The 13,036-nt window shown below is 42.2% G+C and overlaps 2 protein-coding genes across 3 annotated transcripts; both read left to right on the top strand.

Moving 5' to 3' along the window:
• The first annotated feature begins 225 nt into the window (after window positions 1–225).
• On the top strand, window positions 226–3,567 carry LOC108103942 (mitochondrial potassium channel ATP-binding subunit). Its single transcript, XM_017209702.1, has 5 exons — window positions 226–352; window positions 507–879; window positions 1,137–2,144; window positions 2,527–3,132; window positions 3,211–3,567. The coding sequence occupies exons 1-5, from the start codon at window positions 303–305 to the stop codon at window positions 3,418–3,420; spliced, it is 2,247 nt and encodes a 748-aa protein (XP_017065191.1). The 5' UTR covers window positions 226–302; the 3' UTR covers window positions 3,421–3,567.
• A 386-nt stretch (window positions 3,568–3,953) lies between these two features.
• On the top strand, window positions 3,954–12,699 carry LOC108103931 (LIM domain kinase 1). Of its 2 annotated transcripts, XM_017209685.2 has the most exons (8): window positions 3,954–4,181; window positions 5,766–6,403; window positions 6,876–6,941; window positions 7,042–8,266; window positions 8,327–9,944; window positions 10,008–12,267; window positions 12,321–12,425; window positions 12,517–12,699. In XM_017209685.2, exons 2-6 carry the CDS (start codon window positions 5,808–5,810, stop codon window positions 10,313–10,315), a joined length of 3,813 nt encoding a protein of 1,270 aa, XP_017065174.1. In that variant the 5' UTR covers window positions 3,954–4,181; window positions 5,766–5,807; the 3' UTR covers window positions 10,316–12,267; window positions 12,321–12,425; window positions 12,517–12,699. The 2 variants fall into 2 exon arrangements, with proteins under 2 accessions (XP_017065174.1, XP_017065176.1); XM_017209687.2 differs by lacking the exon at window positions 6,876–6,941.
• Window positions 12,700–13,036: the final 337 nt, after the last annotated feature.

The raw sequence follows: 13,036 nt of genomic DNA, 5'->3' as shown, positions 1-13,036 counted from the left end.
CAAAAACATTTAAAACCTTTGATATATAATGTAAGTAAGTATTTTTAGCTGATTTATAATGATATTAATAAAAAAAATTTGAAAACTATTAAAAATTCTCAAAAATTGTTATTCTTCAAATATTCAAAACAAATTGTTATTCTTCAAATATTTAAAACAAATTTTAAATTCACAACATATCGATATATTGATGGTTTTAATGATGCCTATCGCTGGCGACATGTGTGAGCGCCTATCGCCAGCTGATGCCTTAACGCTTGCGTATTTTGTTGATATTTGCAAGCCACGCGAGACGAGAAGAGATGCTGCGCCTACTCGTGTCCAATTGCGGCAGGAGCAGCGATTTGTGCAGGTAAGTTTCATCATTGAGTGTCAGCGATCGGAAAGGCCTATCCCCAACAGCCCAGAAGCTAGACAGGAATACACAACCCCCTCGCCCTCACTCCGGTTATGTCATCAATACCAATCACTGCCTATTATTAACCGCCCTTTTTGTTATCCGACAGTCGCCACCTGCTGCAGCCCTCACAGCAGCCACTGCCACGCCTCCAGAATGCCGCCCGCCTAATGCGACAACATCTACGCGGGACGAACGTTAAAGGAGCACCACAACCCCCTATGCCTACACCCCCGCCTACAAACGCTAGCCGTCTGCTGCACACTACACGCCTCCTCTTGTGGGGCGGCGGAAGTCTCTCCATCGGTCTAGGCGCCCGATCCTGGTGGGCGGGGCATCGAGGCCCTATAGTCCACTGCGAGGGTAGTCGGCTAGCCATTCGGAAGGAAGAGGAGGAACCTGCGGAGAGTATACCGTTCGATTGGCAACGATTATGGGCGTACCTGGAGCCACATATCTGGGAGCTCATCGGAGCAGTTTGCGTGAGTGTTCGGTGCATCCAGAATTCTGTGATCCCACTAGGATAGTTTCCAGCACAAAAGCAACAAGTTTAAAATTGGTTTATGCAAAGGGATCTGGAAACAGAGGAAAGCAACAACTAGAGAATTTAGACAGAAACATACTACTAGATCAGCTACTAATGTTTAAACACATTTCAAGGATAGGCAATTGAGAGGATTTTAAACATATATAATACGTAGTGAGTTTAAGATAATATTTGGCTAATCTATTCTTACAGGCCGCCCTGATAGTGGCGTACATCAACATCCGCATCCCAAACCTGCTCGGCGAGCTGGTCAACACACTGGCGAGATATGCCAATACGTATGTGAGGGACAACACGTTCATGAAGGACGTTAGTAAACCGGCCAGCAATTTGCTAAGCCTATATATGCTTCAATCGGGATTCACCTTCATGTACATCTACCTGTTGAGCCGCGTCGGTGAACAGATAGCGGCCAAAATGCGGCAGGATCTCTTCACTCAGATAGTTGTCCAGGACATTGCCTTCTTCGATGAAAATCGGACGGGTGAGTTGGTCAATCGACTCACCGCCGATGTGCAGGACTTCAAGACTTCGTTTAAGCAGTTCGTGTCCCAGGGATTACGAAGTGGTGCTCAACTAATTGGTGGAAGTATATCGCTCTTTATGATTTCGCCGCACATGGCTGCCATTGCTCTAGCCAGTGTCCCGTGTGTGGTGATGTTTATGACGTATTTGGGCAAAAAACTGCGCTCGTTAAGCAAAAGTTCACAGGCGCAGTCAGAACGAGCGACGGGCGTTTGCGAGGAGGCGCTTTCCAACATCCGAACAGTGAGATCCAGTGCTTGTGAATATCGCGAAATGCAACTGTTCGAGGCGGAGACCAATGAGGCGGCACGTCTGGCGCAGGAACTCGGCTACGGCATCGCCATCTTCCAGGGTCTGACCAATTTCTTCCTCAACACACTAGTCTTATCCACGCTCTTCATGGGCGGCCACCTAATGTCCACAGATAGCCTGTCGCCGGGTGCATTGATGGCTTTCCTGGTTGCCTCGCAGGGTGTGCAACGATCCCTAGCCCAGGGATCCATTCTGCTGGGCACCATGATCCGTGGCATGACGGCTGGCAGTAGGGTCTTCGAGTTCCTTTCGCTTCAGCCACAGGTGGAGCTGCTACGCGGCTATATCATCCCGCAGGAGCGTCTGCATGGCGAGATTCGGTTCGAGAACGTCTCCTTCGCATATCCCATGCGACCTGATCATGTGAGTTTAATATAGTTTCCCTTAAAAAATCAATATAGTGTTAATTACTAGAGTAGCCTTATTTTTTATATAATATTTACTAACATCTTATCGCTTCCGCAAAAAGATAAACAATTTTATAACAGCCACAAATAGCTTAAATTTACGGCTAAGTGATAAAAAGATTACCACCGAAGTAATACAAAAAGTAATTTACTTTCCTGTGTAAAAACTGATATGGAAATATAAGGGATATAGATTAAATATCGCCAATTGGTAGTTGGGAAACTAACTTTTTTAAAAAGACATTCTAAAACGAAATAGTACATATTTAGTAATTAATACATGTTGAGTACTTTCCATATTTTCCCCTACTGACACTCGATTTCCTCCTTTTCTCCAGGTGGTGCTTAAAGACTTTAGCCTGACGCTCCGCCCGGGCCAGACGGTGGCCCTAGTGGGAGCCAGTGGATCCGGTAAGTCAACGATAGCGTCCCTGGTGGAACGCTTCTACGAACCATCGGCGGGCAATATCAAACTGGATGGGTACAAGCTATCGGACATCTCTCCATATTGGCTCCGGGCCAATGTCCTCGGTTTCATTGAACAGCAGCCTGTGCTGTTTGGCACCTCAATATTGGAGAATATCCGATATGGTAAGCCAGATGCAGGCGAAGAAGATGTGTTCGCGGCTTCGCGACTATCACAATCGCATGACTTTGTTACTGCCCTGCCCGATGGATATGCGACGCATGTGGGCGAAAGAGGTACCCAGTTGAGCGGTGGTCAACGACAACGCATTGCCATCGCCCGAGCGTTGCTAAAGAATCCCCGCATCCTCATCCTGGACGAAGCGACGAGTGCTTTGGACGCCACCAGTGAGGCAGAGGTGCAGAAGGCACTCGACACAGCGGTCAAGAATCGCACCACCCTGGTGATTGCTCATCGGTTGTCCACGATACGAAATGCTGACCTTATCGTTGTACTTGACCAGGGACGCGTCGTAGAGGTGAGTTGTCCTTTGACTGATTAATAGATCTCGGATAATATGCAGATTAATTTAATGTCATTATTTTATTTACCCTAGACCGGCAAACATGACGAATTGATGGCCAAGCGGGGCCTGTACTTCGATCTGGTGCGTCAACAGGAGCGACGTGATATCCAGGAGCAAGTTCAGGCTGTGGAGGAGGTTGTGGCTGCCAAGGTGCAACAGGCAACAGTAACAGCACCAGCGGCAGCGGCAACGGGAGTGAGTAGTAATTCCAGCGGCAGGACGAATACCGCCCAAGGATAAAAACAGTCGTAGGCAAATTGATGATTCCCTGTACACTTAATTTATTAGAATGTTTTGTTTTCACTTTTTTAATTTTCAACTGACCAAAAACAAAAAAAACGGTGAGAGACGTTAACGTTAAGTAAATAAAATAAACGCTGAAGACAGTATTGTTTTTGTTATAAAACGAAAGTATTTCATTGCCATCTTCAAAATATTCACCGGGTGTTCATTAAAAGTAAGTGGAATAATTAAATATATTTAATAAAATGAAACTTCCAATTGTGGTAAATTTAAATTCAAATATAACGATTTTGTCCGCTACATTTTTGGAATATCTTTTAAAGAGACCGCATTGCAAATGACTTAGAGATCTAGATTTTGTGCTTTACAAACGGTCGCATTGGAAATCATCAAATTAGTTTCTTAATATTCGCTTAATTAGTGTTTATGGCAAGTAATAAAAAATTAAACATTTTAAATAAACAATAAAAAAAATACTTATCGAATTGGCGGTCTCTAAACGATAGTATAGGAATTCCTTAATGATAGGCCTACGGTCACTTTGGCTGGATTGTATTTTATTTTGTGTGGTTTTGTTGTTGTTTTGTTTATTATGCATTTCTTTTTTATTGTTTGACTTAGTGAGTTGTGCGTCGGCATTTCGGCAATTGTGGTTAAAAATTACATGGCGGGAATTAGAATTAAATAAACGAAGTTAACAAATACCCAACAAATGTGCAATGTGCGTCAAGTCAATAGCTATACAAACGAACAATTATGTAAGTGTGTGCGTGTGTGTTTGGTTTAGTTTAGCGTGTAACAACAATAAAATGTTAGTAAAACCAGTTGTTGTTGCTGTGTTAGATCTGTTAATGTCGTTGTTGTTCCCGTTCCCCCACACACATTTTCTAACATCGTGTGTGTGTGCAGCACCTGTACGCGTGTGTGTGTAGTGCTTCTGTCCGCGCACAGTGGGCACATTTAAAATTGTCCTACTCAGAAACAAACAAATTCTCCGTGAATTAATTGACTTAATTAACATAAATTGGACAGCAAAGTTATGATAGTCATAGTTGATTAAACGGAATTACTTTTTAGTGGAATTATAACATATGATTTACAAATTAAGTTCCAGCATTGATGGCCAAAAAAGTTAAAGTAAAAAGTACCAAAAACAGTAGAGTTACTTCGAGAATTTAAAGGTGTAATATTAAAGAAGTTTTTATGGTATCCACTGTGCTCCTATGCAAGTGTGCGCTTTGATGGCGCATTCGTCATTCATTGCCCAAGTAAACGCGGGCGGGAGCGGGATGGCAAGTACAACAACTACAGTTAGCTCAGCTGAAGTGCAATTGCGATTGCAGTTGCTCCAAAGACCCATGATTGTTGTTGCATCAACTCTGTTTTCACGGTCAATGTTGAGATATATATATACATCTATAAATATGTACATACTTCATGAATGTATGCAAATCGTTGATCAAAATCAGGCGGTTAAGCGAATTCCATTGATGAGCTAGCTGACTCAGGATCAAAGTCTTTATCGCGTGTGATCCATTTCTTCAACTGAACCTTTTACTAATGGCTACCGACTCATTTGTTTTTTGTTTATCTGTCATTCCATTATTACTGACTATACGCAAAAATATTTCGAATAGCTATCGCTTTAACAAAGAACATTTAATTTGCTCTTCAAAAAATATGTTATTCATTTTTTTAGATTTTTGTAATATTTTTTGGCCGTTTACAGCCATCAGTGCTAAGCTATAGACACTTGGGAATCGTAGGCGGTCTTATTTAACACACAATCAAATATACATCCAGATTCTGGAAGTATAAAAGCCCCTTGGATAGTACGATCTTATCCTATACTATCAAACTATCAAAGTTCCTATAGAATAATTTTATTAAATAATGAAAAATTTGGATTAGATAGATATACAATGTATATTCCTTTTATAAGATTCCTATCTTATCTGGAATAAATATACCTATATAATGATCGTACCTTTCAAAGCCTATTTACACAGTTCTCATATTTGATTATAGAATCACAAGAAAAAGGTTGCCTTTCAAGTTAAGGAGGAAGGAAGTTAACAATTCAAATTGAAGTCAAAGGAAAACTTTGAATTGGACTTCTTCTATACGAACAATAATGATTGATTGTTATTTAAAAGCATTAGATTATTGAAAGACCTACATTTTCTATTTGTAATTCAGTTAGTTTTTGCTCAAGGCAGTTACCTTGCTTTTGATTATTGGTCATTTTCCGTGACTGTTTGGTCTATATTTACTATATTTAATACCTATTCCGTCATTCGCTAATATCGTTTACCAACCCCCCTTTACTTTCATACTTGTAGTGCTAACGTAATCGGGCCAAGGCATACAAACAAAAACATTCCATGCATCATCAGCAGCGCCTTCGGGCAAATGGAGAACGCGGAGGTAAAGGATCAGGAACAGGATCGGCAGCACATCCTCCATTATGTGCCCATTGCCGAGGTCAACTGTTTCCGCATCCGGAGGAGCCCATTGTCATGGCTTTGGGTCAACAATGGCATTGCGATTGCTTTCGCTGTTCCGTTTGCGAGGGTCATTTGCACAACTGGTATTTCGAACGGGAGGGATTACTGTACTGCCGGGAGGATTATTATGGACGATTCGGTGATGCCTGTCAGCAGTGTACGGCCGTTATTACCGGACCCGTTATGGTGGCCGGCGAGCACAAATTTCATCCGGAATGCTTTTGCTGCACAGCATGTGGTTCGTTTATCGGCGAGGGTGAATCTTACGCTTTGGTCGAGCGATCAAAGCTCTATTGTGGTCAATGCTATGGCAAACGATCCTGCCAGCCTGCGGATGCCAAGGCGCGGATCACTACGGCCGGCAAGCCAATGCACTCCATTCGACTGGTCGAGATACCCAAGGATGCCACTCCTGGTCTGCGAGTAGATGGTGTGGCCCTGGATGATGGTTGCCCTACAGTTCGGATTACAGAGTAAGGATGGGTTTTTATTTACATTATTATTTTTAGGCAAATGCATTGTAGATTTTAGCTTAAAACTCTTTAAAAATGTTTAAAATTTTTAATTTTTTGGGAAAGGAATAGTGCTAATGCTTACATTTTTAATAGTTTACATGCTCTATGAGTCAAAGTATTTATCAGTACTTCTTACTAACCTCATTGTCATTTCTTTAAATATAATAAAAAAACATAAAGCTTAGTAGCTCTTCATTTAATTTATAATTAATTAAAACAATACTAATATAAACACAATTTAACTAGAAAGAAATCTTTCATGTGCAGTGCTTGCAAAACAAGTTATTGATTTATTATTTGTTACTCACTTTCAGTTGGTAGTTAAGTAACTTCAAGTAGCTTTAGGAAACCTCATCCCATAATCTCCAACTAATTTTCGCATTCCCCTAATACACATGCTAACCCAAAATATGTACGAAAATTGGAACAGCTTGTTCTGTAACTTCTTCTTTTGGCTAACTTCGATGGCGGAACAGTGCTGTGGGGCGCCCTATAGGTAACACATGCCTTAAGTAAAAAAAATAAAACCAACTAACTAAATAGGAAGCCTTTTCAAAAACACTCTGATCTCTGACATATTTCATTTGTCTCCTCAGAATTGATGTGAATCTTACGAACTTACACATTGGCGATCGCATTCTAGAGGTGAATGGTACTCCTGTTAGTGATTCCTCCGTGGAACAAATCGACAAACTTATCCGGAGTAATGAAAAGATGCTTCAACTGACCGTGGAGCATGATCCGGTGCAAGTGTGCCGCTCCTGCAGCCAAGCGGATATCCAAAGGGCCATGTCAGCATCGACGTTAATCCTACCGCTTAGTACTTCAGCTTCCAGTGTAGAGGTAGGCCGAGAGCGTCTGTATAAAACACCCGGCGAACAAGGAACTAAGGCCAGGAAACTGCGACAAGCCACAAATGCCTCAACCACAATACCACCGGCAGCTGGAGCAGCCACCACAATGACTCAGCTCAAAGAGAAAGAACGCTGCTCTAGTCTGTCCAAGCTGCTCGATGAACAGCACCAGGCACAGCAGCACTCGGCACATCCTCAGCTCTACGATCTGTCCAGGACACAATCCTGTCGTGTGGTCCAAAAACCTCAGAGAATCTTTCGTGCATCTGACCTGGTTATAGGCGAAAAATTGGGTGAAGGCTTCTTTGGAAAGGTTTTCAAGGTAACTCATCGACAGAGTGGCGAGGTGATGGTCCTCAAGGAACTGCATCGTGCTGATGAGGAAGCCCAGAGGAATTTCATCAAAGAAGTGGCCGTTTTGCGTTTGCTAGATCATCGCCATGTTCTCAAGTTCATTGGAGTGCTGTACAAGGAGAAGAAATTGCATATGGTTACGGAATATGTGGCCGGTGGTTGTCTCAAGGAGCTGATCCATGATCCAACTCAGAGCCTGTCCTGGCCGCAGCGTGTCTGCCTGGCCAGGGACATTGCCTGCGGCATGAGTTACCTGCACTCGATGAATATCATCCATCGTGATCTGAATTCAATGAATTGCCTAGTGCGCGAAGATCGATCGGTTATAGTGGCGGATTTTGGTTTAGCTCGCAGTGTGGATGCACCGCGGCTGCCTGGTGGAGTGACTACCACAGATCGTGCTGGCAATATGACGCCCGGTGGCTATGGCTCAGGAGCTAACAGCGATGCGGCCATGTCACCGAGTGGAACTCTAAGGCGCAGCAAGAGCAGGCAGCGTAGGCAACGATATACGGTGGTAGGGAATCCCTACTGGATGGCACCCGAAATGATGAAGGGCCTTAAGTACGATGAGAAGGTGGATGTTTTCTCCTTTGGTATTATGCTGTGCGAGGTAAGAATATACGTTTTTTTTAGCGAATTATTATATTGATTAACCAATTTTATCTTACAGATCATTGGACGCGTCGAAGCAGATCCCGATTTCATGCCCCGCAACTCAGACTTTAGCCTCAATCAGCAGGAGTTTAGGGAGAAGTTCTGCGCCCAGTGTCCGGAAGCATTTGTCAAAGTGGCCTTCGTGTGCTGTGACCTCAATCCGGATATGCGTCCATGCTTTGAAACCCTGCACGTGTGGCTTTTGCGACTGGCCGAAGATCTGGCCGCCGAGCGTGTACCACCAGAACGCCTGCTACACGAGATCGAGACTTTCCAGGAGTGGTATGGCAGCTCTGAGGATGCCCTGTCACCTACATCCCAGCGCAGCTTAAACAATCTCAATGAGCTGGTCAAGAATGCTGTAACTGAACCGGACATTTCACCAGTTGAAAAGGAGAAGGAAAATCTGGTGATTAAGCCGCAGGATATACCCAAATCTCCACATCTCGGCAAGGATTTCTCGCCCAGCGGTGAGAGATTGCGGGACAGTATGCGGGCCAGGCGTCGTCAGCGTTTTTTGGGTGCCCAAGAGGAGCGACGTAATCTCACGCCTGAAACGGAATCCAAGGAAAGGGCTTTGAAAAAGGCGCTTAAGAAGTGTCGTCCTTTCGGAGAAAGAGGTTACTTGGTGGACCTGCGACCAGGTGCTGAACTGCAGCTACAGGATGTAAGGGACCTAAATACCTACTCCGACGTGGATTCCAGTTGCGATACAAGTTTAAATTACCAAGAGGTTAACAATCTGCCAACGGCACAGGAAGATGAAAATCCAGTTAAGTCCAGCAAAGAGGAACTGGAGGAGAGTGCAACCAGAACGGATTCCCAGCACCACCGCCTGGCCATTGATGATATGCGCACGCGACTGAATCAGTGTCGCAGCAAATTCGAGCATTTGGAGGAGGCTAGCCGGAGGAACTTTAATCAATCGCAACATTCCATGAAGAACTTCTTCAAAACCCCACCAGTGGCCCTTAAAATGTTCCAGCGTTTGGAGCACGAGGCTGCAGCACTGAATGGTGGCAACAATTGTCCACCGCCGCCACCGCGCACCCAACGTATCAATCAGACGCCCATTTTCGGCCGAAAGAATCCACCGGTTGTAATGGTGGGTCAAAAGCTACAGCATGCTGAATCCCTAGAGAACTTGGCCACCAGTGGTATAAGCAAACAGTTGGCAACTCCAGCGCCCAAAAGAAGCAAGGCCACGGCGACGACAAAAAGCCAGAGCAGTAGTAGCAGCACTGCTGCCAGCAACCCGCCACTCTTCCTGCCACCCAGCATTAGTACTAGTGTCACCTTAAACAGCAATGGAAATGTAACTACCAACAGTAGCAGTAGTAATTGTCCTTCATCCGCTCCAGACTGGCTACCCAAGAAGCACAAGCTAACGCTGCCACTTCCTCCGCATTCACAAACAGCTCCACAGCTACTGCAGCAGCGAACGAGCAACAATCACCGCCAGGCAATAAGCAATAACAAAGGAAAGCCAGTGAAGCCGCCGTCCAGTCGTACAGCATCTCAAGGAATCCCTGCCAGCAATTGCGTCTCGCCCACCAGGAACAGCAGGCCCGGATCCCCCAGCAAACATCTGGCCCAGAGGCACACCGCCGCCACGGCCCAGCGATTGACAAATGGTTTGGATTTCAAGAGTATAAGCTTGAGCTTATGCCTGACTATCTTTCTTTTATATTTTCTAGCGGCCTCAATCCACCAGCAACAGCAGCAGCAACAATCCTCCAAAACGACCCGCCTGAACATCCTTAGTCCAGAGAAGGTGCATCGCCTGGGAGCCCGCCTCAGTGATCAGAAGCAGAAAATGCGCGAAGAGGCAGCTGCATCGGCCTCAGCCGGCGGAGGAACAGGATGTACGGCATCAACAGCGCCGGGATCCCTAAATGGTCATCGGACGGGTCCCTCCGGATCAACAAATCCGACGGGTGGTGAAAGGAGAAGGCGTGCAGCACCACCGCCGCCTGTTCGCACGCATTTTAATACGCGATGCTAGCTACTAACTGCTAGCCTCTCAATATTCGATTGTCAAGTATTGTGCGCAGTTTTAGTGTTGTTCCACTCAGGGAGCTCTTGTTAGCAGCGTAATGTTCTCAATGTCTTAAATAACCTAACTGTTGTAACTACGTAACTGTTGTATTCGTAATACCCTTCGCTTTTGCATTGTACAGAATTACCTAAATACCTATATTTCTAAATTTCAGTAACATTTTCATAACTCTTAACGTCATAACGAAACATATGTAATGCCTTTTATAATGTAAATAACTTCGATGAAAACCAGTAAACTGTTCCGCTGTTGTAAACGCAACTGTTATACGCACATGACAAGATCAACATTCCAACAAAAGTGTTTATTTTTTTTTTAATACATTTTATTTTAACATTCCGTTTTTATGTTGAAACTAAACGAAAGGTTAAGTGCCTGTTAAGATTGAAAGAGAAAAAAACCAACAAGTTGCAATATTTACATAGATTGTATAAAACCAAGCGAATAATTATAGTATTTAAGATTACAGGGTAACAACTGTTCCGACTAACCTATTGAACTCAACTAAAATGCTAAGCAATTTACCATGTTTAACCCACTATTGTCTGACACAAAAGTTGTATTGAGAAAGAGATAGAGAAGTAGAGATGAAAAGAGACGGAAGAATCTTGTGCCATGAAGCTGAGCGAAGAACGAACGAATCTAATGAATCTGAAAGAATCCTTAAGAGGAGAAGCCCACCCACAAAATGAAAAAAAAGACAAAGGAACGAAAAGAACTTTAACTAGAAAAATTGTGGTTTAAATATTTTTTGATACACACCATATATAAATGTATTTATATATCTATATATATATATATATATACCTAATAATTATATAGATAAACGTATTCCATGTTAGTGCTTAAATCTAATTTATTATTTCTCGATTTTCCACCCATCTACCCCCCGTCCCCCATTCCATGAACAATAATTAACAATGCTAAGTAACGTTTTTTTTTTTTTTGTATTGTGGAGAAAAAGTCTAACTTGTATAATTATATAAGAATGTTTTTTGCTCAAAGGCAATTTTAGTTGTAAGTGACAAACACACACACACATACACCCACGCTAACTGTTATACATGACACGCACACGCTCAAGCCTAATACTGTTATACTGTTAAAACTGTGTACTTTATATAGCCATTATATACATAAACCTATATATAGGATCGAAACGCTTTGCAATTAACAGCTTCTATAAGACACTTGAGCCAGGCCACTGTTATACGAACGTATGCCATTATAACAGTGGCTCCGCTCAATCCCGATCTAGCATTTAATTATCTATATACAAAAAAATATGTGCGATATTTTTTATATGCCGTTAACGTAATGTAATGTGTTGTATTTTGACTCCACTCCAACCTATAACTACGTTTATACGCCTGCCTAATCAAAGTCTAAGAAATAATTCACAATACCTTTATAATCTTGAGAACCGTTGAACAGATATAATCAGTATAGCAACATTTTTCTACCCGTTTTGTAAATAAGATTACTAACTAGTACTATTTTTGTTGCCTACTTATTTGGGTATCCGAAGGATTTGTATTTACAAACGAAGCAAGCTTGTGTATGAACGTAGTATATGACATCTTTGATTTTAATATTAAAATTTTTTTGTTAATAAAACGTAAAACTTGGAAAATATATAAACTGAATACTTTTAAACTTTCAAGGATTTAAAACATCATGATAACTTATAAGATTATAATATAAGCTTTTAGAAAAGGATATATTGAACCCATAGCGAAATGATATTGAACTTATTATTAGGATACTTTTTAAGCAAACATATTAAGACAAAAGTACAGTTGTGCATGCGTGAGCCTAAACATATGGCCGGGACTGTGAGCATATAAAAAGTGGAACGAGTAGAGCAGTAAAGGACCCCGTTTACGAGGTCGTTGCTTGTTCGTGAGTATTCTGTATCTGGTTGCTCCTTTTCCGCATTGCCTTTTTACAGGATACACGCACAGATACGGAATTTGTCCCAGACCATGGTCGGGAAATCGATGCAGGCCAACAGCCCAGGACAATACGAAGAATCTCTCGTTCTCTACCTCTATATGTATGTATTTAAGTTTATATAAATATATCCCTGCAATTTGTGGTCCTGCGCAGTCATTTCCGTTGTCCTTTCTTTTCCTTTTTTTTTCTAGGAAACATGGCTTTTAATTTCATTAACAGTTACAGAGCTCTGCTAAATCAGCTGTTGGCTGAGCGAAAGAGATAGAGCATACCAGGATTCAAGGTCTACATTTCTGTATCCTATATAATGATATATATTCGTGTATATAGAAAAAATATATATATATAGGATGTGTATCTGGTCAGGACACGAACGTTTCATGTTATACTTACTAACGAACTTTGCCTTCCACATTTTGGAGGGAGGACTTCGTCACTGGGCTTTTTTTGTTTGATTATGACGTGCAAGCACGTACGCAAGCAGAGACGTAACGAAAAGGGGTTGGAGTTCAGCAATGGTATCCCAAAAATCTATGTTATATTTGAATATTACTAAAAAGAAAAGGAAAAAGTTATTAGGTATTATTAAATCACAATTCTAGATTCAGTAAAAATATATATGAGAGTCGTAGAAAAAAAAAGGAAAATCAAATCTAAAACCGTTTACAACTTTTAATATATTTAAATATATTTTTTAAATTGTAACCGTTC

The sequence above is a fragment of the Drosophila eugracilis genome, unplaced genomic scaffold, assembly GCF_018153835.1.
Source record: "Drosophila eugracilis isolate 14026-0451.02 unplaced genomic scaffold, ASM1815383v1 contig_408, whole genome shotgun sequence".
NCBI lineage: Eukaryota > Metazoa > Arthropoda > Insecta > Diptera > Drosophilidae > Drosophila > Drosophila eugracilis.
This window is presented reverse-complemented; position numbering and strand designations above follow the sequence as displayed.

Bases quoted from the DNA above. Each gene is read 5' to 3' on its own strand.
- LOC108103942 (XM_017209702.1), top strand. From the start codon at position 303: ATGCTGCGCCTACTCGTGTCCAATTGCGGCAGGAGCAGCGATTTGTGC. The intron at 2,145-2,526 runs GTGAGTTTAATA...CCTTTTCTCCAG, and splicing joins ATCCCATGCGACCTGATCAT to GTGGTGCTTAAAGACTTTAG. The intron at 3,133-3,210 runs GTGAGTTGTCCT...TATTTACCCTAG, and splicing joins ACCAGGGACGCGTCGTAGAG to ACCGGCAAACATGACGAATT.
- LOC108103931 (XM_017209685.2), top strand. From the start codon at position 5,808: ATGCATCATCAGCAGCGCCTTCGGGCAAATGGAGAACGCGGAGGTAAA. The intron at 8,267-8,326 runs GTAAGAATATAC...TTTATCTTACAG, and splicing joins TTGGTATTATGCTGTGCGAG to ATCATTGGACGCGTCGAAGC. The intron at 9,945-10,007 runs GTTTGGATTTCA...TATATTTTCTAG, and splicing joins GGCCCAGCGATTGACAAATG to CGGCCTCAATCCACCAGCAA.